Raw genomic sequence first — 20,931 nt, 5'->3', positions numbered from 1 at the left:
GTGTGTAAATGTCTGTGTGTGTTTTCAAGCAAGTTTTGTGAATGGCCGATAATAATACCACGCCGGGATTCCCAGCCTTGTGTATCAATATTTACTTTTTTGCACGCCGCGTTGAAATGGACAAACAAGCCATAATAAACAAGAGTTCACAGAGTTAATCATTGGCTTGGCGTGTCTCTGGGTGTTTTGATTTTGTTACAACAGAACAAAAAAAAAAAAAAAAGCCACTCGTGATTTTATTGTTTTTTCATAGCTTTTAATTTTTTCTTATATATAGATATATATAATTTTTTAATTTTTTTTTGCAGTTCTTCTAGCTTCATTCATTACTTTCTCCCGGGGTTAATTCACGTTAAATGATCCGTAGGTTACTAACTCCGAGCCTTTGTTGCGGGGCTAAGGATCCAACCCCAGCAGGTATAATAAATGCGTTCAATTCCAATTTCATTCATTCGAGGAAGATTTCGTCTCGGCGTCGCAAAGAGACCAACATGATAAACCAAAAGTTCCACCTGCAGAATCAAAAGAGTCAGAAGAGCTCGAGACGGCAAACTTTTCAAGACTACCGATGGTTATTCTTTTTCTTTTTTTTTTCTTTTTAAATCGCTTAGCCTCCTGCAAGGGAGCTAAGCTTCCGAAAGGGAGGAAGGAAGCACGTCGTGGATTTTACTATCCCAGGAAAAAGGGGTTTTTCCTTTTTTTAAAAAAAAAAAAAGAGGAGGGAAAAAAATTGCAAAATTAAAGTGAGGGGTAGAGAGAGAAAAAAAGAAAAGAAAAGAAAGCAAGAGTGTACTATTTGTGCTGCGAGAAACAGGCCTAAAAGCAAACACCGGGATCATATCCGTGGTCACCAATGTCCAGCTAAATTCTTTGGCCCAGGTTGGGATCTTGACCGGAAGACAATGAATGCGAGTAGCACTTATTTTTATCAGATTCCCAGTCTCGTCTCCCTGCAGCGAAATATGAAATTGACAGCAGCCGATTCGTGCCAGCCTTCGAGCAAAGACCTCCAAATCCAGGAAGGAAGGGGGAATCCATTTCGGGGATACAAGAAACCGTTTCAAAAAAAAAAAATTAAAATAAAATAAAATAAAAATAAAATAAATGGCAAGCCACATACTTTCGGCCACGGCTCCAAGTCCAATTTAGGTCCTTGCAGAGTTTTCCATCAATTTGCAATTTTCGGAGACCTGGAAATCGTCCGAATCCGACTATTCCCATTGTTCTGTCGCCCCCCCCCCCCCCCAAAAAAAAAGAAAGAAAGAAAGGGGGAGAGGGGAAAATCATAAAAAAATATATATATATAAGAAAGCACAATACGTTAAAATCTCCGTCTCGACGCGATTTGGATTCAAAAGACCCGGTCGAACTCAGTCTGATTGGTTGCCGCGGGGTTCCTGCCCTGATTGGCCGGCTGCTGGGGCATGTGCCCGCCTCTCCTCCTGGGCGGGGCCAAGTACTCGAACATGGATTGGTTGTGGGTGGACAGCATGTTCTTGAGATCGGAGGGCATGGGATCCGACCAGAAGAAGTCGTGGTTCAGGGCGTCGTCGCTGTCGATCCGCTGGGCGGGATCCAGCACCAGCAGCTTGTCGATGAGATCCAAGGCGTAGGGATCTTTGACGTAAGCCTTCAGCCGCTCCTTCACTTTGCGCTTCTGTCCCTTGGGGAGGTCCAGCTTCTGGTAGAGCTCGTATTTGTCCACGTTGGGCCAGACCTGGAAGAAGGAAGAGGAATTAAGAGACGACCTGCATCGAGAGGAAAAAAGGACTAGGGGAGGATATGATAGCAGTCTTCCGGTATTTGAGGGGCTGCCCCAAAGAAGAGGAGGGGGTCAACTTATTCTCCAAAGCACCTGAGGGCAGGACGAGAAACGATGGATGGAAACTAATCAAGGAGAGAAGCAACCTGGAACTAAGGAGAAAGTTCCTAACCGTGAGGACAATTAACCAGTGGAACTGCTTGCCACCAGAAGTTGTGGGGGCTCCATCCCTGGAGGCTTTTAAGAAGAGGCTGGACAGTCACTTGTCTGAAATGGTATAGGATCTCCTGCTTGAGCAGGGGGATGGACTAGAAGACCTCCAAGGTCCCATCCAACTTTGTTCTTCTTCCTCCCTCCCTCCTTTCCCCACTTCTTTCTCCCTCTCTTTCTCCCTTCCCTCTCTTGCTCTTTTCCTTCCTTCCTCTCTCTCTCTCTGCCTCCTTCCCTTCTTTCTTTCTCTTTGTTTTCCTTCCTTCCTTCCTTCCTTCCCTCACTCTTTTCTTTCTTTCCTTCCTTCCTTCCTTCCTTCCTTCCCTCCCTCCCTCTTTTCCTTCCTTCCTGTCTGGAATGGGATAGGGTCTCCTGCTTGAGAGCAGGGGGCTGGACTAGAAGACCTCCAAGGTCCCTTCCAACTTTGCTTTTCTTCCTCCCTCCCTCCTTTCCCCCCTTCTTTCTCCCTCTCTTTCTCCCTTCCCTCTCTTGCTCTTTTCCTTCCTTCCTCTCTCTGCCTCCTTCCCTTCTTTCTTTCTCTTTGTTTTCCTTCCTTCCCTCCCTCACTCTTTTCTTTCTTTCTTTCTTTCCTTCCTTCCTTCCCTCCCTCTTTTCCTTCCTTCCTGTCTGGAATGGGATAGGGTCTCCTGCTTGAGAGCAAGGGGCTGGACTAGAAGACCTCCAAGGCCCCTTCCAGTTCTGTTATTCTGTTATTGCTCAGCTCAACTTTCCAAAATTCAGTTGGAAAACACAGAAAGAGCTACAGGTAGTCCTCAACTTAACAGCCACAATCGTAAGATATTTGCTAAGCAAATTTTGTCCCATCTTACGACTTTCCTTGCCACGTTTGTTAAGTGAATCTGGCTTCCCCATTGATTTGGCTAGCAACGTGACACAGCCACCGTCATTAATACGAGTCAGTTGCCAGGCATCCAAATTCTGATCGCGTGGCCGTGGGGGGGGGGGGGGGGGGGGGAATGCTGCAACGGTCACAAGTGCAAAACACGGACCTGAGTCACTTTTTTCCAGGGCCGTCGTTATTTCCAACGGCCGCTAAGTGAATGGGTCATAAGTCAAGGGCTGCCTGGAGTTCGTCGGTTCTCACCTCGGGGGTGATGGAGCCGCAGAGCTGGCTGATCAGGGTGAGCTGGTGCTGTTCCGTGTTGCCTTGCATGATGGGGCTCCTCGTCCACATCTCCGCCATGATGCAGCCGGCACCCCAAAGATCGATGGGGGGCCCATAATCGCGTTCTCCTTAAAAAAACGAATGTCGAGTTAATTTTCCTAAAGGGGAGATTTCCTAAAAGCTGCTTTGGAAAATGACGATTGACTTCCCATTTTCCCTGCCTAATTTGCCAGGCTTGGTGGAAGCCAAGGCCCATAATTCATGAGTGAGCCCAGCCATATGGGAACTGAAGTTACGTATGGACCTCCGATACTCCATCAGTCCACAAGCAAAGGAGAAGAACCCAAAGGTTGACCCAAGGCCCATAATTCATGAGTGAGCCCAGCCATATGGGAACTGAAGTTACGTATGGAGCTCCGATACTCCATCAGTCCACAAGCAAAGGAGAAGAACCCAAAGGTTGACCCAAGGCCCATAATTCATGAGTGAGCCCAGCCATATGGGAACTGAAATTACGTATGGAGCTCCGATACTCCATCAGTCCACAAGCAAAGGAGAAGAACCCAAAGGTTGACCCAAGGCCCATAATTCATGAGTGAGCCCAGCCATATGGGAACTGAAATTACGTATGGAGCTCCGATACTCCATCAGTCCACAAGCAGAAGAGAAGAACCCAAAGGTTGACCCAAGGCCCATAATTCATGAGTGAGCCCAGCCATATGGGAACTGAAGTTACGTATGGAGCTCCGATACTCCATCAGTCCACAAGCAAAGGAGAAGAACCCAAAGGTTGACCCAAGGCCCATAATTCATGAGTGAGCCCAGCCATATGGGAACTGAAGTTACGTATGGAGCTCCGATACTCCATCAGTCCACAAGCAGAAGAGAAGAACCCAAAGGTTGACCCAAGGCCCATAATTCATGAGTGAGCCCAGCCATATGGGAACTGAAGTTACGTATGGAGCTCCGATACTCCATCAGTCCACAAGCAGAAGAGAAGAACCCAAAGGTTGACCCAAGGCCCATAATTCATGAGTGAGCCCAGCCATATGGGAACTGAAGTTACGTATGGAGCTCCGATACTCCATCAGTCCACAAGCAAAGGAGAAGAACCCAAAGGTTGACCCAAGGCCCATAATTCATGAGTGAGCCCAGCCATATGGGAACTGAAGTTACGTATGGAGCTCCGATACTCCATCAGTCCACAAGCAAAGGAGAAGAACCCAAAGGTTGACCCAAGGCCCATAATTCATGAGTGAGCCCAGCCATATGGGAACTGAAGTTACGTATGGAGCTCCGATACTCCATCAGTCCACAAGCAGAAGAGAAGAACCCAAAGGTTGACCCAAGGCCCATAATTCATGAGTGAGCCCAGCCATATGGGAACTGAAGTTACGTGTGGAGCTCCGATACTCCATCAGTCCACAAGCAAAGGAGAAGAACCCAAAGGTTGACCCAAGGCCCATAATTCATGAGTGAGCCCAGCCATATGGGAACTGAAATTACGTATGGAGCTCCGATACTCCATCAGTCCACAAGCAGAAGAGAAGAACCCAAAGGTTGACCCAAGGCCCATAATTCATGAGTGAGCCCAGCCATATGGGAACTGAAGTTACGTATGGAGCTCCGATACTCCATCAGTCCACAAGCAAAGGAGAAGAACCCAAAGGTTGACCCAAGGCCCATAATTCATGAGTGAGCCCAGCCATATGGGAACTGAAGTTACGTATGGAGCTCCGATACTCCATCAGTCCACAAGCAAAGGAGAAGAACCCAAAGGTTGACCCAAGGCCCATAATTCATGAGTGAGCCCAGCCATATGGGAACTGAAGTTACGTATGGAGCTCCGATACTCCATCAGTCCACAAGCAGAAGAGAAGAACCCAAAGGTTGACCCAAGGCCCATAATTCATGAGTGAGCCCAGCCATATGGGAACTGAAGTTACGTGTGGAGCTCCGATACTCCATCAGTCCACAAGCAAAGGAGAAGAACCCAAAGGTTGACCCAAGGCCCATAATTCATGAGTGAGCCCAGCCATATGGGAACTGAAGTTACGTATGGACCTCCAATACTCCATCAGTCCACAAGCAAAGGAGAAGAACCCAAAGGTTGACCCAAGGCCCATAATTCATGAGTGAGCCCAGCCATATGGGAACTGAAGTTACGTATGGACCTCCGATACACCATCAGTCCACAAGCAGAAGAGAAGAACCCAAAGGTTGACCCAAGGCCCATAATTCATGAGTGAGCCCAGCCATATGGGAACTGAAGTTACGTATGGAGCTCCGATACTCCATCAGTCCACAAGCAGAAGAGAAGAACCCAAAGGTTGACCCAAGGCCCATAATTCATGAGTGAGCCCAGCCATATGGGAACTGAAGTTACGTATGGACTTCCGATACTCCATCAGTCCACAAGCAGAAGAGAAGAACCCAAAGGTTGACCCAAGGCCCATAATTCATGAGTGAGCCCAGCCATATGGGAACTGAAGTTACGTATCGACCTCCGATACTCCATCAGTCCACAAGCAAAGGAGAAGAACCCAAAGGTTGACCCAAGGCCCATAATTCATGAGTGAGCCCAGCCATATGGGAACTGAAGTTACGTATGGAGCTCCGATACTCCATCAGTCCACAAGCAGAAGAGAAGAACCCAAAGGTTGACCCAAGGCCCATAATTCATGAGTGAGCCCAGCCATATGGGAACTGAAGTTACGTATGGAGCTCCGATACTCCATCAGTCCACAAGCAGAAGAGAAGAACCCAAAGGTTGACCCAAGGCCCATAATTCATGAGTGAGCCCAGCCATATGGGAACTGAAGTTACGTATGGACCTCCGATACTCCATCAGTCCACAAGCAAAGGAGAAGAACCCAAAGGTTGACCCAAGGCCCATAATTCATGAGTGAGCCCAGCCATATGGGAACTGAAGTTACGTATGGACCTCCGATACTCCATCAGTCCACAAGCAGAAGAGAAGAACCCAAAGGTTGACCCAAGGCCCATAATTCATGAGTGACCCCAGCCATATGGGAACTGAAGTTACGTATGGACCTCCGATACTCCATCAGTCCACAAGCAAAGGAGAAGAACCCAAAGGTTGACCCAAGGCCCATAATTCATGAGTGAGCCCAGCCATATGGGAACTGAAGTTACGTATGGAGCTCCGATACTCCATCAGTCCACAAGCAGAAGAGAAGAACCCAAAGGTTGACCCAAGGCCCATAATTCATGAGTGAGCCCAGCCATATGGGAACTGAAGTCACGTATGGAGCTCCGATACTCCATCAGTCCACAAGCAGAAGAGAAGAACCCAAAGGTTGACCCAAGGCCCATAATTCATGAGTGAGCCCAGCCATATGGGAACTGAAGTTACGTATGGAGCTCCGATACTCCATCAGTCCACAAGCAAAGGAGAAGAACCCAAAGGTTGACCCAAGGCCCATAATTCATGAGTGAGCCCAGCCATATGGGAACTGAAGTTACGTATGGAGCTCCGATACTCCATCAGTCCACAAGCAGAAGAGAAGAACCCAAAGGTTGACCCAAGGCCCATAATTCATGAGTGAGCCCAGCCATATGGGAACTGAAGGTACGTGTGGAGCTCCGATACTCCATCAGTCCACAAGCAAAGGAGAAGAACCCAAAGGTTGACCCAAGGCCCATAATTCATGAGTGAGCCCAGCCATATGGGAACTGAAGGTACGTGTGGAGCTCCGATACTCCATCAGTCCACAAGCAGAAGAGAAGAACCCAAAGGTTGACCCAAGGCCCATAATTCATGAGTGAGCCCAGCCATATGGGAACTGAAGTCACGTATGGAGCTCCGATACTCCATCAGTCCACAAGCAGAAGAGAAGAACCCAAAGGTTGACCCAAGGCCCATAATTCATGAGTGAGCCCAGCCATATGGGAACTGAAGTTACGTATGGAGCTCCGATACTCCATCAGTCCACAAGCAGAAGAGAAGAACCCAAAGGTTGACCCAAGGCCCATAATTCATGAGTGAGCCCAGCCATATGGGAACTGAAATTACGTATGGAGCTCCGATACTCCATCAGTCCACAAGCAGAAGAGAAGAACCCAAAGGTTGACCGACTCCTCCTTACCGAGCAGCAGTTCTGGTGGACGGTACCACAAAGTCACCACTCGGTTGGTGTAGCGGTTCGGCTGGCTGTTTTTAGCCAGGCTGAAAGCTCGGGCCAAGCCAAAATCGGCCAATTTCAAGACGCCGTCCCGTGTGATGAGCACGTTGGCGGCTTTCATATCTCGGTGAAGGATCTGAAAGGGGGGGAAAAAGATGGAGAGTTGGGTTTACTTTATTGTCATTGCACCTCGTACCAAGAAATTAAACGCCATCTTCAGTGTCCAGTTTAACTATAAAAATAAAACACAAACGCACATCCTTCGCCTTCTATACAATTGAACTGAAAACCCCTGATATTGCATTAATATTAAACTATACTAAACTAAACTAATATTAAACTATATTAATATTAATATTAAACTATACTGGAGCCGCATATAGCTCTTTCACCCCTCTGCTGCGGCTCCCTGTTGCTCAAAATATGCGTCACAACCGCCAATATGCAACACTGCCGGCACACAACTTATTGAGCTTTTCCACCCCCGGTAGGCCAACATGGATAAATCCAAGAAAAGTTTCAGAAGAAAACAGAACATTTAATTCGACTCCATATGTTAGTTTTGTGGCTGCTCAGGAAATAGTCAGGCACGGGAAGAGTTTTGTGGCTCCCGGTGTTTTCTTTTCTGTGGGAAACGGGTCCAAATGGCTCTTTTGAGTGTTTAAGGTTGCAGACCCCTCCACTATACAATAGAATTCAATATAGTTTCTGCTCTGGGATAGAGGCTGTTTTTCAGCCTATTTGTCCTTGTTTTTATGATCCTGTACCGTCTGCCAGATGGTAATAGTTCAAAAAAAAAAAAAAAAGGGGGGGTGCCCAGGGTGAGATGGATCTTTAAAAATGTTTTGAACTTTCCTAAGGGAGTAGGAACATGGTGGCTCAGTGGCTAAGACGCTGAGCTTCTCGATCGAAAGGTCGGCAGTTCAGCGTTTCAAATCCCTAGTGCCGCGTTAACGGGGGTGACCTCCCGTGACTTCTCCCAGCTTCTGCCAACCTAGCAGTTCGAAAGCACGTAAAAAAAATGCAAGTAGAAAAACAGGGACCACCTTTGGTGGGAAGGGAACGGCATTCCGTGCGCCTTTGGTGTTGAGTCATGCCGGCCGCATGACCACGGAGACGTCTTCGGACAGCGCTGGCTCTTCGGCTTTGAAACGGAGACGAGCACCGCCCCCTAGAGTCAGGAACGCATGTGCGAGGGGAACCTTTACCTTTAAGGCAGTGGGAGCTATAAAGCTTTTCCAAGGAGGGGAGAGGCCAACTAATGATCCTCTGGGCAATGACGTTGACCCTTTGGAGCGCTGTCCTATCTGCCACTGTGCGATGGGCAAACCATACACAGGTGTAGTAAGTCTCAGGTCGTAGAATCTCTGCTGGGCCCTTTTGACCAGTGCTGCAATGTGAGCGCCCCAGGTCAGGTCCTCTTTTTATGACAACAGTCAGAAACTTAAAACTGGCCACTTGCTCCACTCGGTCTCCATTGATAAGCAAGGGCTGGATGTCTTGATCTATTCCTTCTGCAGTTCACTATAATAAGCTCCTTGGTCTTATTGGGGTTAAGGACCAAGTTATTGTCTCCACACCACGAAAGCAACCGGCCCACCTCGTCTCGATAGGCAGACTCGTCCCCCCTAACCCCCACCCGGAAATGAGTCCCACCACTGTTGTATCTTCTGCAAATTTAATAATAGTATTACTGCCGTGAGTGGGAGAAATATTTGTTGTTGTTTTCAAAGAAAGAGCAGCCCATATTTCCGCGGTCTAAGAAGCCCGAAGGGAAACCCACCCACACTTACTTACTTACTTAATTTTATTTATATACCGCCCATTCTCCCGAAGGGCTCAGGGCGGTGTACAGCCAAAATTAAAATACAAATATACAATATCTAGCTAAAATTAATTAAAATCATTAAATAGTTTTGGCCGAATTTTAAAACCCAAAATTAAAACCCAATTTAAAATCAATCAATTTGATAGCCCCCGCCTGTCAGAACAGTAGGGTCTTGAGGGCGCAGCGAAAAACCCGGAGGTCAGAGATGTTACGAATATCCGGGGGCAATTCATTCCAGAGGGCAGGAGCTCCCACAGAGAAGGCTCTCCTCCTGGGTGTCGCCAGCCGACATAACTTGGCTGACGGCACCCTGAGGAGTCCCTCTCTGTGGGAGCGAACTGGTCGGTGGGAGGCTGTTGGTGGCAGAAGGCGGTCCCGTAGATATCCTGGTCCTATGCCATGGAGCGCTTTAAAGGTGGTGACCAACACCTTGAATTGCACTCGGAAGACCACTGGGAGCCAGTGCAGCTCGCGCAGGAGAGGTGTTACATGGGCATAACGAGGTGCGCCCATAACCACCCGCGCGGCCGCATTCTGGACCAGTTGGAGCCTCCGAGTGCTCTTCAAGGGGAGCCCCATGTAGAGAGCGTTACAATAGTCCAGACGGGAGGTGACGAGGGCGTGAGTGACCGTGCGCAAGGCGTCCCGGTCCAGAAAGGGACACCTCTCACCTTATTCCGGTGGATGTAGTAGAGGCCATTCAAAAGCATCTGCATGACTTTCTTGATCTCGGAGAGCGTGAACTTGACGTGGGCGTTGCTGAGAAGGCCAGCCAGGTCGTGCTCGCAGAAGTCGAAGACCAGGTAGATGCTGCCTTTGCAACGATTGTAGGGAGAAGCTGCAGGGAGGAAAGGAAAATAATTTGAGATTTTATCCGATGTTCCCAAAGATGGTTTTTTTTCTTCTTCTTCCAAGAAGCAACTGGACTTTTCTGGGTTTTTTTTTTTCTTTGAAGATGTTTCGCTTTTCATCCAGGAAGCTTCTTCAGTTCTGACTGGATGGTGGTGGGGAATGGAAGGATTGATACTCCTTGCAGACAGTTGGTCCTTTTGCATCCTTTTAAAGAGTCGTTGGGGCCCGCGTCACAAACCGAAGCGCAAATGGTTCCCGCAGTCCGTTAATTTCGAAATTAACGAATAATTTCGTTAAATAATTTGAAATAAAATAAATAAAAAATAAAATAAAAAAAAATAAATTTTCCCGGAAATAAAAAATTTTTTTCTTCCATTCCCCGCCATCCAGTCGGAGCTGAAGAAGCTTCTTGGATGAGGAGTGAAACGTCTTCAAAGAAAAACCCAGAGAAGTCCAGTTGCCTCATGAAAAGAAAAAAAAAAAAGAGCACCTTCGGTGAACCATGAGCTGAGAATCTCCATAGACATTGATCGGCTACTCAAAGAGCCATTTGGACCCGTTTCCCACAGAAAAGAAAACACCGGGAGCCACAAAACCTGGGTGGGCGTGGCCAACTCGATGTCACTCACTTCCACCAGTCACATGACCCCATCTAGCCACGCCTACCCAGCTGGTCATTAGGGCAGAGAACCGGTTGTTAAAAAACAATGGGAACCACAAAAACCTTTTGACATATTTCTCTCTCCCCTCCCTCCCTCTCTCTCTGTATCTCTCTATGTCTCTCTCTCTCTCCCTCTCTCTCTGTATCTCTGTCTCTCTCTCTCCCTCTCTCTGTATCTCTCTGTGTCTCTCTCTCTCCCTCTCTCTCTGTATCTCTGTCTCTCTCTCCCTCTCTCTCTGTATCTATGTCTCTCTCCCTCTCTCTCTGTATCTCTCTATGTCTCTCTCTCCCTCTCTCTCTGTATCTGTCTCTCTCTCCCCCTCTCTCTGTATCTCTCTATGTCTCTCTCTCTCTCCCTCTCTATCTCTGTCTCTCTCTCTCCCTCTCTCTCTGTATCTCTGTCTCTCTCTCTCCCTCTCTCTCTGTATCTATGTCTCTCTCTCTGTATCTCTCTATGTCTCTCTCTCTCTCCCTCTCTCTGTATCTCTCTATGTGTGTCTCTCTCTCCCTCTCTCTCTGTATCTCTGTCTCTCTCTCTCCCTCTGTATCTCTCTATGTGTGTCTCTCTCTCTCCCTCTCTCTATCTCTCTATCTCTCTCTCTCCCTCTCTCTGTATCTGTCTCTCTCCCCCTCTCTCTGTATCTCTGTATGTCTCTCTCTCTCTCCCTCTCTCTATCTGTCTATGTGTCTCTCTCTCTCCCTCTCTCTCTGTATCTGTCTCTCTCTCTCCCTCTCTCTCTGTATCTCTGTCTCTCTCTCTCCCTCTCTCTGTATCTATGTCTCTCTCCCTCTTTCTCTGTATCTCTCTATGTCTCTCTCTCTCCCTCTCTCTGTATCTATGTCTCTCTCTCCCCCTCTCTGTATCTATGTCTCTCTCTCTCTCTCTGTATCTCTCTATGTCTCTCTCTCCCCCTCTCTCTGTATCTCTCTATGTCTCTCTCTCCCTCTCTCTGTATCACTCTATCTCTCTCTCCCCCTCTCTCTGTATCTCTCTATGTCCCTCTCTCTCTATCTGTCTCTCTCTCCCTCTCTCTCTGTATCTCTCTGTCTCTCTCTCCCTCTCTCTGTATCTATGTCTCTCTCCCTCTCTCTCTGTATCTCTCTGTCTCTCTCTCTCTCCCTCTCTCTGTATCTCTCTATGTGTGTCTCTCTCTCCCTCTCTCTCTGTATCTCTCTATCTCTCTCTCCCTCTCTCTCTGTATCTCTCTATGTCTCTCTCTCTCCCTCTCTCTGTATCTCTCTATGTCTCTCTCTCCCTCTCTCTCTGTATCTCTCTATCTCTCTCTCTCTCCCTCTCTCTCTGTATCTCTCTATGTCTCTCTCTCTCCCTCTCTCTCTGTATCTCTCTATGTCTCTCTCTCTCTCTCCCTCTCTCTATCTCTGTCTCTGCCCTGGCTGCTTCTCCACCCCCCCCCATCGCCCTTACCTTCTCAGGCCAGGTGAGGAGTGACCGGGAGGGGAGGACGAGGGATGGGGCCAGCCAGTGGTGGGATCACTCGACAGGGAGCCACAGCAGAGGGCCCAAAGAGCCACATGCGGCTCCGGAGCACCAGGTTGCTGACACCCGTGCTATTCCAAACACTTCATCGTTTGTCCATTTTGTTTGGTTCCTCCTTCCCCGTGGATTATATTAGCCTTTTTTTTAAGACAGGTATTCGACTTACGACCGTAATGGAGCCTGGTCTTTATGGTTGTAAGCCACAATGCCGTGGACAAAATTTTACGTTTCCCTTAGCAACTCTTAACTGATTTCATTACTTTCATGAAACCTTAATTTCATTTAATGGAATTCAGATCGAATGGTATCGTTGGGGCAAAAAGTGTCGAATTCCCTAGCCGTGTGCACAGGAAGTCCTTGACTTACAACAATTCATTTAGTGATTGTTCCAAGTAACAGCAGCACTGAAAAAAAGTGACTTAAGACAGTTTTTCACACTTATGACCGTTGCAGCACCCCCTCCCCCATGGTTCAAAATTCAGACGCTTGGCAACTGACAGTCACAGTGTCCCGGGGGTCATGTGATCCCCTTTTCCGACGTCAACAGAGAAGCCTGATTCACTTAACAACTGGGTTACTAATTTAACAGCTGCACTTATTCACTTAACTGTGGCAAAAAAAGGTCATAAAATGGGGCATTTAACTCATTTAACAAATGTTTCACTTAACAACAGAAATTTGGGGCTCAATTGTGGTCGTAAATCAAGGACTACCTGTATTTGATATCCATTATTCCAGGGGTCTCCAAACTTGGGAACTTTAAGACTTGTGGACTTCAACTCCCAGAATTCCTCAGCCCGCCATGCTTCAGCCAAGAAGCCATGTTGGCTGAGGAATTCTGGGAATTGAAGTCCACAAAAGATTTAAAGTTCCCAAGTTTGGAGACCCCTGGATTATTCCAATGTTTCTCAACCTTAGTAACTTTTTAAGATGTATGGACTTCAACTCCTTGGTAGTACAGTGCTTTAAAGCACCTTGTTATTAACACAGCTGCCTGCAATTACTGCAGGTTCGAATCTTGCCAGGCTCAAGGTTAACTCAGCCTTCCATCCTTGCTAAGGTAGGTTAAATGAGGACCCAGTTTGTGGGGGCAATAAACTGACTTTGTATAAATATACAAAAGGATGAAGGCTATTGCTTAACGCATTGTAAGCCGCCCTGAGTCTCCGGAGAAGGGTGGCATATAAATCAAATTTAAAAAAATAGAAAAGAAAGAGAAAGAGAAAGAAGGAAGGAAGGAAGGAAGGAAGGAAGGAAGGAAGGAAGGAAAGAAAGAAAGAAAGAAAGAAAGAAAGAAAGAAAGAAAGAAAGAAAGAAAGAAAGAAAGAAAGAAAGAAAAGCTGACTTTGTATAAATATACAAAAGTATGAAGGCTATTGCTTAACGCATTGTAAGCCGCCCTGAGTCTCCGGAGAAGGGCGGCATATAAATCAAATTTAAAAAAAAAAAAAAAAATTCCCAGAATTCCCCAGCCAGCCATGTTGGCTAGGGAATTCTGGGAGTTAAAAGTCCACACATTTTAAGAATTTCCAAAGTTGAGAAACACTGTACCAAAACGACCAAAATTGGCACCACGAAGCCAGTTCAGATTTAACAGCCGTTTGATTCGAACATGCAGCTCTTCCCTTCCACAACCGTCTGTTAAATTGACATTGGAGGCTAATTTATGCCAGCAGATTAAAATTAAGCCCTAGCAGTTTGCAGACAAATTTACCTTTAGTCCGGCAAATTTCAATGAGATTGACGACATTTTCGTGTTTCAGCAACTGCAGGATTTTAATCTCCCGTAAAGCTGTGATTGGAAACTAGAAGATAAAAAAAGAGATGCACCATATTTGCACACAAAAAGCAGGAAGGGACACACTTCACCATAATTTCAAGCTGGGGAAACAGGTCATTTAAAAGAGAGGATTCGTGCCGATGCAGAAAGGCTGTAAAAATAGGATGCATTGTTATGTTTGTCTTGTTTTTTTACTGTGTTTTTTATCCTTTTTTTTTCCCCTTCGGTTTTTAAAATTGTTTAATAAAAACTATCTTTAAAAAAAAATAAAAATAAAAGAGAGGATTCAAAAAGAAACAAAATTTCTGGTGGACATGTCCCGATGCGGAAAAAAAAATGGGATTAAAATTAGAAGTTGGAGAGATAATTGGCTATAATATGGCTTGGAAACCAGAAACGTTTTTTACTGGGGATATTGAACAGAACTTACAGTAAAGAAATTAGATATTTGATTCTGCATATAATTACAAGGATAGTCTATGCACAGTCCTGGAAAAGTGAAAAGATCCCAACAGAGGAAGAAATAATTAAGAAAATCCTGGACTGTGCGGAGATGGATAAATTAACGAAAGAAAGGAAGATACAGAATATTATCAACTATGGACTAAGTGGTATGAGTGGCTCGAGATTAGGAAAAGTAAAGGTGAATAAATGATGGAGAGAAGAAGGTGACAAACATGTAAAATATTGTAAATGAAGAAAATTAAAAATAAAGGGACGATAAAGATAATGATAATAAAGGATGAGAAAAAAGGGGAATGTATATAGTAGAAAGTAGGAGGAACGAAACTGATATGTAAAAAGAAACACATATCGTGTGTTTTGCTTTGTATGTTGTGTTGTGTTGTTGTAAAATCAATAAAATAAAAAAAAAGAACCAGAAAAGACTGCCAAGGCGAGCTAATCATCACACAGATAAGCAGGGATTAATACCAGACCAACAATCAAGTAAACAATACCCCAATCAAGGAACTATGGAACCAAACAGTAAAGAAAAGCCTTATCCAAGCACAATCAAGAACTCCAGCCAACACAATCCACCAGTAGATAAACAGAGAATAAACCCCCCTCCCTTTTTAGCACTGATGATTTTCCCGAGTTGGGCAATGAAATGTTTTGCAAGGTGTTTTTTTTTCAAGAGGCAACTGGATTTTCTTGGGTTTTTTCCCTGAAGATGTTTTTGCTTCTCCTCCGAGAAGCTTCTTTGGGTTCTGACTGAATGGTGGAGAACGGAAGGGTTTATGCGAACTGAAGACGCTCCTGGGAGGAGAAGCGAAACGGCTTCGAAGAATTAAGGAGGAAGTCCAGCTGCCTCTTGAAAAAAGCTCTTTTGGGACCTGGATGACTGAGAATCTCTATAGACATCGGCAAGAAAACAACCAAGGACTCCATGATCCACCATTCAAGTGGTGACTATTTAAAACTGAATAAATTCTATTTCTGCTCTACTTATAAGGCTGCAAAAAACATAATGGCGAGTCCCACTAAATTCCAGTTGATTTGGTCACCAAGGAGGAAAATGAACAGCGCAGCTACAAACACACAATCAGATGGATCCTCAAAGGTTGTGAAGAAAGAAAACAAGTTTTGCAATAGTAGATCAACTGATCAGGTTTACCCATTTTGCAAAACCTGGTGTGTGACTTATAAAGGAGCAAAGTTCACGCACCACACTAATCCCACATCCTTTCCAATAAATTAAATGCTCAGTCAAAGAATCCATTGCAAATCCATCGTTGATTTAGGTAGGTTTATTTTAATCAGATTTTGGTTCCCCTCGCACATCTGTGCTAGTCGTTCCCGACTCTAGGGGGCGGTGCTCGTCTCCGTTTCAAAGCCGAAGAGCCAGCGCTGTCCAAAGACGTCTCCGTGGTCATGTGGCCGGCATGACTCAACGCCAAAGGCGCACGGAACGCTGTTTCCTTCCCACCAAAGGTGGTCCCTATTTTCCTACTTGCATTTTTTAGGTGCTTTCGAACTGCTAGGTTGGCAGGAGCTGAGACAAGTAATGGGAGCTCACCCCATTATGCAGCACCAGGGATTCGAACTGCTGAACTGCCGACCCTTTCGATCAACAAGCTCAGCGTCTTAGCCACTGAGCCAGCGTGTCCCTTAATCAGGTTTTAGACTTGGCAAAATTAAAGAGGATAAGATCTGTGGCACAGAGCCACAGATCAAAGTAACAGAGGGGTCCATGACGGTCTCTTGAGCTCGGTGGATTTTTTTTGGAGACGTTTCGTTACCAAATTAGGTTACATCAAACTGGGCTTGCCAAGTGGGGTTTGTGGAGAGGAGAAAGATGGAAGAGAAGGAAGGAAGGAGGAAGAAAATGGCTAGAAGAGTGGAGCTTGTGAAGAGGAGAAGGATGGAGAAGAGAGGAGGAGGAAGAAAATGGCTAGAAGAGCAAGGCTTGTGGAGAGGAGAAGGATGGAAGAGGAGAAGTTAACTGTAACAGAGTTGGAAGGGACTTTGGAGGTCATCTAGTCCAACCCCCTGTTCACGCAGGAGACCTGTACTAGGGATTTGAACCGCCGAACTAACAACTTTTCTGAAAGGGCTGTGAGCTTGGTGGTTTCCTTGGAGACGTTTCATTACCAGACTAGGTTACATCATCTGGGCTAGAAGAGTGAGGTGTGTGGAGAGGAGGAGGAGGGAAGAGAATTAAGAAGGAAGTAAAGGGCTGGAAGAGTGGGGCTTGTGGAGAGGAGGAGGATGAAAGAGAGAGGAGGAGGAGGAGGAGGAAGAAAAGGGCTGTGGTTTTCCTGTAGACATTTCATGACCAAACTAGGTTACAGCATCAGTGCTGCGAGAGCAAGAGTTCTGTGCTTGATTTTCACGTTTCCTGAAAGCGTCTGCCCTTTAAATTTGCTGCTCTGCCCCTCCTTTCTCTGAAGAAGCACCCCAGATTTTCCTTTCCCCCCCTCCCCTTCACAGTTTCTCTCCCATTGCCTGTTTATTCCACCCAGATGTGTGGGGCGAGTCCCCCCCCCCGAGACAGTCAACTCACCCCCTCTTTTTCATTCTCCATCAGCACTTTCTTCAGCGCCACCTTCTTGCCTGTCTGCCGATGTTTGGCTTTGAAGACCTCCCTGCAGAGAAGAGCGTTAAGAGGGGAAGCCGGTTAGGCAAAGCTGGATCGGCCGAGTAAACCAGGAATGATAGCTTGTTGGGAGGGAGCCCGATGGAAGATGGTTCTTCCCCCCCACTGGGTTCCATCAGCCTCTGCTCCGGAATCTCCGTTGCTGGGAGACCAACAACGATGGCAAAGGCTGGGGCTGATGGGCCCATAATGCGGGAGGACGGAGGACCGGCTGAAGGAGCTCGTGAGGTCTCTTTCTCCCTCCGTGCCGAGATTCAGAGGCTCGAGGTGGGGTGAAAAAAAAATAAAGGGGGTCCCTGTGCCAGGGGGCAAAGATCGACGGATGAGCTCAGCTCACCTTGGTGGAGCAGCGGACTAAAGCGCTGTTAAAGTAGCACTTAGTGCCTGCAATTACTGCGAGTTCGAATCTCACCAGGCTCAAGGTTGACTCAGCCTTCCATCCTTCCAAGGTAGGTAAAATGAGGACCCGGATTGTGGGGGCAATAAGATGACTTTGTATAAAAAAGAACACTGCTCAGGGGGACCCCAAAAAGCCCTAGTAAGCAGGTATATACAAAAGGTATGACGTCTATTGCTTAATGCATTGTAAGCCGCCCTGAGTCTCCGGAGAAGGGCGGCATATAAATCAAATTAAATAGATAGATAGATAGATAGATAGATAGATAGATAGATAGATATAGATATAGATATATACAAAAGTATGAAGGCTATTGCTTAACGCATTGTAAACTGCCCTGAGTCTCCGGAGAAGGGCGGCATATAAATCGAACCAATAAATAAATAAATGCCAGGAGGGGCAATTTAAGGTCTCTAACACAAGGGAAGGTCCCACTGTGTTGTGTGTTTGTGTGTATTTGTGGGGGGGGGGGAACGGGGTGGAGGATTGAAAAAGGAAGATGATGGCAAAGGAGAGAAGTTACCTACTGATGATGAGATTATTAAGAAAATGATGGGATGTGCTGAAACGAGTAAATTGACATTTGAAATTAGAGAACAGGAAGATAAAACAATGTTATTTGGGATTTGTTTGATCAATGGATAGATAATAAATCACGGAAGTATGAACTATGAGGTTGATGCAAAGATAAAGTATCCAATGTTTTTTTTTTCCCTAAGTTTCTAAGTTTCCTAAGTTTCTGTTATAAATTGGTATTTTAGAAATGGATTTACGCACAAGAGAATAGGAACCGTTCGACTCACTGTCTATAATTGTTTGGAAGGATGATGGTTTTGTTTTTGTTTTGTTTTTAATTTGATTTGTTTTAATTTGATCTGTTGTTCCGCCAGGCAGGGCTATCAATATAATAATTTTAAATTGGGGTATTTTAATTTTGGGGGTTTGAAATCGGCCAAATTTATTTAATTATTTTAATTTTTAATCATTGTTGTGTCCTGTGTTTTTAAATTGGCTGTACACCGCCCTGAGTCCTTCGGGAGAAGGGCGGTATAGAAATAAAATTATTATTATTATTATTATTATTATTATTATTATTATTATTATTATTATTATTATTATTATTATTATTTATATGCCACCCTTCTCCGGAGACTCAGGGCGGCTTACAATGCATTAAGCAATAGCCTTCATATTTTTGTATATTTATACAAAGTCACCTTATTGCCCCCACAAACTGGGTCCTCATTTCACCTACCTTAGAAAGGATGGAAGGCTGAGTCAACCTTGAGCCTGGCGAGATTCGAACTTGCAGTAATTGCAGACAGCTGAATGTTAATAACAGTGCTTTAGTCTGCTGCGCTACCAAGGCTCTGTTCTGGTTTTGGTTTTAAAATAAAAAAAAAATTCTCAAAAAAAAAAAAGGAATAAAAAGGGAGATGATGGCCAGAGGATCAAAAGCACATGGGGAGAAAGGGGCAAGAAGCGACTAACCCGAGACTACAAGCCCACCCACCCACTCATTGCAGCTTCCTGGACTACAATCCCCATCTTCCTGAGCTGGGGTATTGGGGGAGGAAGAGCTCTGTTTCTTTCTTTCCCCACCCCTCAATAGAGGATGCTGGGAGGGGGCTCCCCAAGGAGATGGAGGGTGGGGGGAGTCCGTGCTAACAGCAAACAAAAGTCGGAAGGGACCTTGGAGGTCATCCAGCCCAACCCCAACCCTCCCTGCTCCCAACAGGGAGACCTGTACTAAGAGATTCGAACTTTTCTGATCGACCAAGCTTCAGGGCTGCCTCCAAATGGGGAAGGGTGCCCTCTGGCCGGGAATGATGGGTCTTCCAATCCCTTTGCCCGTGCTGTGCACCATGGGAGCAGGGGGTGGGTGGGTGGGTGCGAGCAGGCAGCGCAGGGGCAGGAGGGCCTGCAGTCCGGGGGGGGGGATGGGGAGGATGGGGCTTGTAGTCCAAGGGTGGTGGTGGTGGTGGTGATGATGATGGGAGGGGGTTGGGTGTCCCTTAACAGGAGGGGACAATGGGTCTTCCAAGCCCATGCAAGGGGGGGGCGGCTGTGCACAATGGGAGTGGGGGTGCAAGCAGGCAGAAGGGGGAGGGTTTGGGGAGGATGGGGCTTGTAATCCAAGGGTGGTGGTGGTGATGGTGGGGGGGGTTTGTGGGAGGGGACGATGGGCTAGGGAGTCCCCCCCAGGCAGAAGGGGGAGGGTTTGGGGAGGATGGGGCTTGTAATCCAAGGGTGGTGGTGGTGATGGTGGGGGGGGGGGGTTTGTGGGAGGGGACGATGGGCTAGGGAGTCCCCCCAAGCAGAAGGGGGAGGGTTTGGGGAGGATGGGGCTTGTAGTCCAAGGGTAGTGGTGGTGATTGGGGGGGTTGTGTGCCCCCAAATGGGAGGGGAAGATGGGTCTTCCAAGCCCGTCCAAGGGGGGGCGGCTGTGCACCATGGGAGCGGGGGAGGGGGTGCGAGCAGGCAGCGCAGGGGCAGGACGGCCTGCAGTCCGGGGGGGATGGGGCTTGTAGTCCAAGGGTGGCGGCGGCGGTGGGGTGTTGCGGGAGGGGACGATGGGCTAGGGAGTCCCCCCCAGGCAGAAGGGGGAGGGCCTGGGGAGGATGGGGCCTGTAGTCCAAGGGTGGTGGGGGGGTGTTGCGGGAGGGGACGATGGGCTAGGGAGTCCCCCCCAGGGAGAAGGGGGAGGGCCTGGGGAGGATGAGGCCTGTAGTCCAAGGGTGGTGGTGGTGATGGTGGTGGGGTGTTGCGGGAGGGGACGATGGGCTAGGGAGTCCCAGCCCACGTGGGAGGGGGGGGAGGGGAGCCTCACCCGAAGGTGCCCTGCCCGATCTTGGCCAGCTTCTCGTACTTGGAGACCTCGTCGCAGTAGGGGCACTCGGCCGCGTCGTACTGCTTGGCCATGGCGGTCCCCGGCGCGGCCCCAAACTCCGAGGGCTGCCGGCAGCCTCCTTCCCCCGAGCGCGCAGGGGCGCTTCCGGCACCGCTTCCGCCCGGCCCCTCCATCGCCCCTTCAGCACTTCCGGCGCGCGCGACGGGGAAGAGGGGAGGGAGGGAGGGAGGCGGGGCCCGCCGCGGGGCAGCCTGGGAGGAGCAGTCCGAAGCTCCCCGCCCCGCCCACCCCACGCCCCGCCCGGCTCTTCCACGTGCTCCTGGTGGGGGGGGGGAACAGCAGGCGGAGGCGGAGGGAGGGGAGGAGGATGAGATGGGAGGGGAGGATGGGCTCTGGGAGGGGATGATGGGCTCTGGGAGGGGATGATGAGATCGGAGATGATGGGCTCTGGGAGGGGATGATGGGCTCTGGAAGGCTATGATGAGATCGGAGATGATGGGCTCTGGGAGGGGATGATGGACTCTGGAAGGCTATGATGAGATCGGAGATGATGGGCTCTGGGAGGGGATGATGGGCTCTGGGAGGCTATGATGAGATCGGAGGGGAGGTTGAGATGGGAGGGGATGATGGGCTCTGGGAGGGAATGATGAGATCAGAAGGGATGATGGGCTCTGGGAGGCTATGATGAGATCGGAGATGATGGGCTCTGGGAGGGAATGAT

At 47.7% G+C, this 20,931-nt stretch overlaps 1 protein-coding gene across 3 annotated transcripts; it reads right to left on the bottom strand.

Annotated features, from left to right (window-relative positions):
- Positions 1-256: 256 nt before the first annotated feature.
- On the bottom strand, positions 257-20,348 carry CDK9 (cyclin dependent kinase 9). Of its 3 annotated transcripts, none has more exons than XM_070955486.1 (7): positions 20,190-20,348; positions 16,870-16,951; positions 13,797-13,887; positions 9,743-9,909; positions 7,208-7,379; positions 3,078-3,226; positions 257-1,717 (listed from the first exon to the last, which is right to left on the bottom strand). In XM_070955486.1, exons 1-7 carry the CDS (start codon positions 20,279-20,281, stop codon positions 1,352-1,354), a joined length of 1,119 nt encoding a protein of 372 aa, XP_070811587.1. In that variant the 5' UTR covers positions 20,282-20,348; the 3' UTR covers positions 257-1,351. The 3 variants fall into 3 exon arrangements, with proteins under 3 accessions (XP_070811587.1, XP_070811588.1, XP_070811589.1); XM_070955487.1 differs by having other exon boundaries at positions 20,229-20,330; XM_070955488.1 differs by lacking the exon at positions 3,078-3,226 and having other exon boundaries at positions 20,190-20,330.
- Positions 20,349-20,931: the final 583 nt, after the last annotated feature.

This window comes from Pituophis catenifer, unplaced genomic scaffold (genome assembly GCF_029215685.1).
Source record: "Pituophis catenifer annectens isolate HBS135680 unplaced genomic scaffold, rPitCat1.0.hap2 SCAF_17, whole genome shotgun sequence".
NCBI lineage: Eukaryota > Metazoa > Chordata > Lepidosauria > Squamata > Colubridae > Pituophis > Pituophis catenifer.
This window is presented reverse-complemented; position numbering and strand designations above follow the sequence as displayed.

What these genes read in the sequence shown, in the direction of transcription:
- CDK9 (XM_070955486.1), bottom strand. Translation starts at nt 20,281, where the DNA reads ATGGCCAAGCAGTACGACGCGGCCGAGTGCCCCTACTGCGACGAGGTC. An exon ending in TCCACCAGAACTGCTGCTCG is followed by an intron (nt 3,227 to 7,207) that starts GTAAGGAGGAGT and finishes CGTTTTTTTAAG; the next exon opens with GAGAACGCGATTATGGGCCC. An exon ending in GCGGCTCCATCACCCCCGAG is followed by an intron (nt 1,718 to 3,077) that starts GTGAGAACCGAC and finishes TCCTTCTTCCAG; the next exon opens with GTCTGGCCCAACGTGGACAA.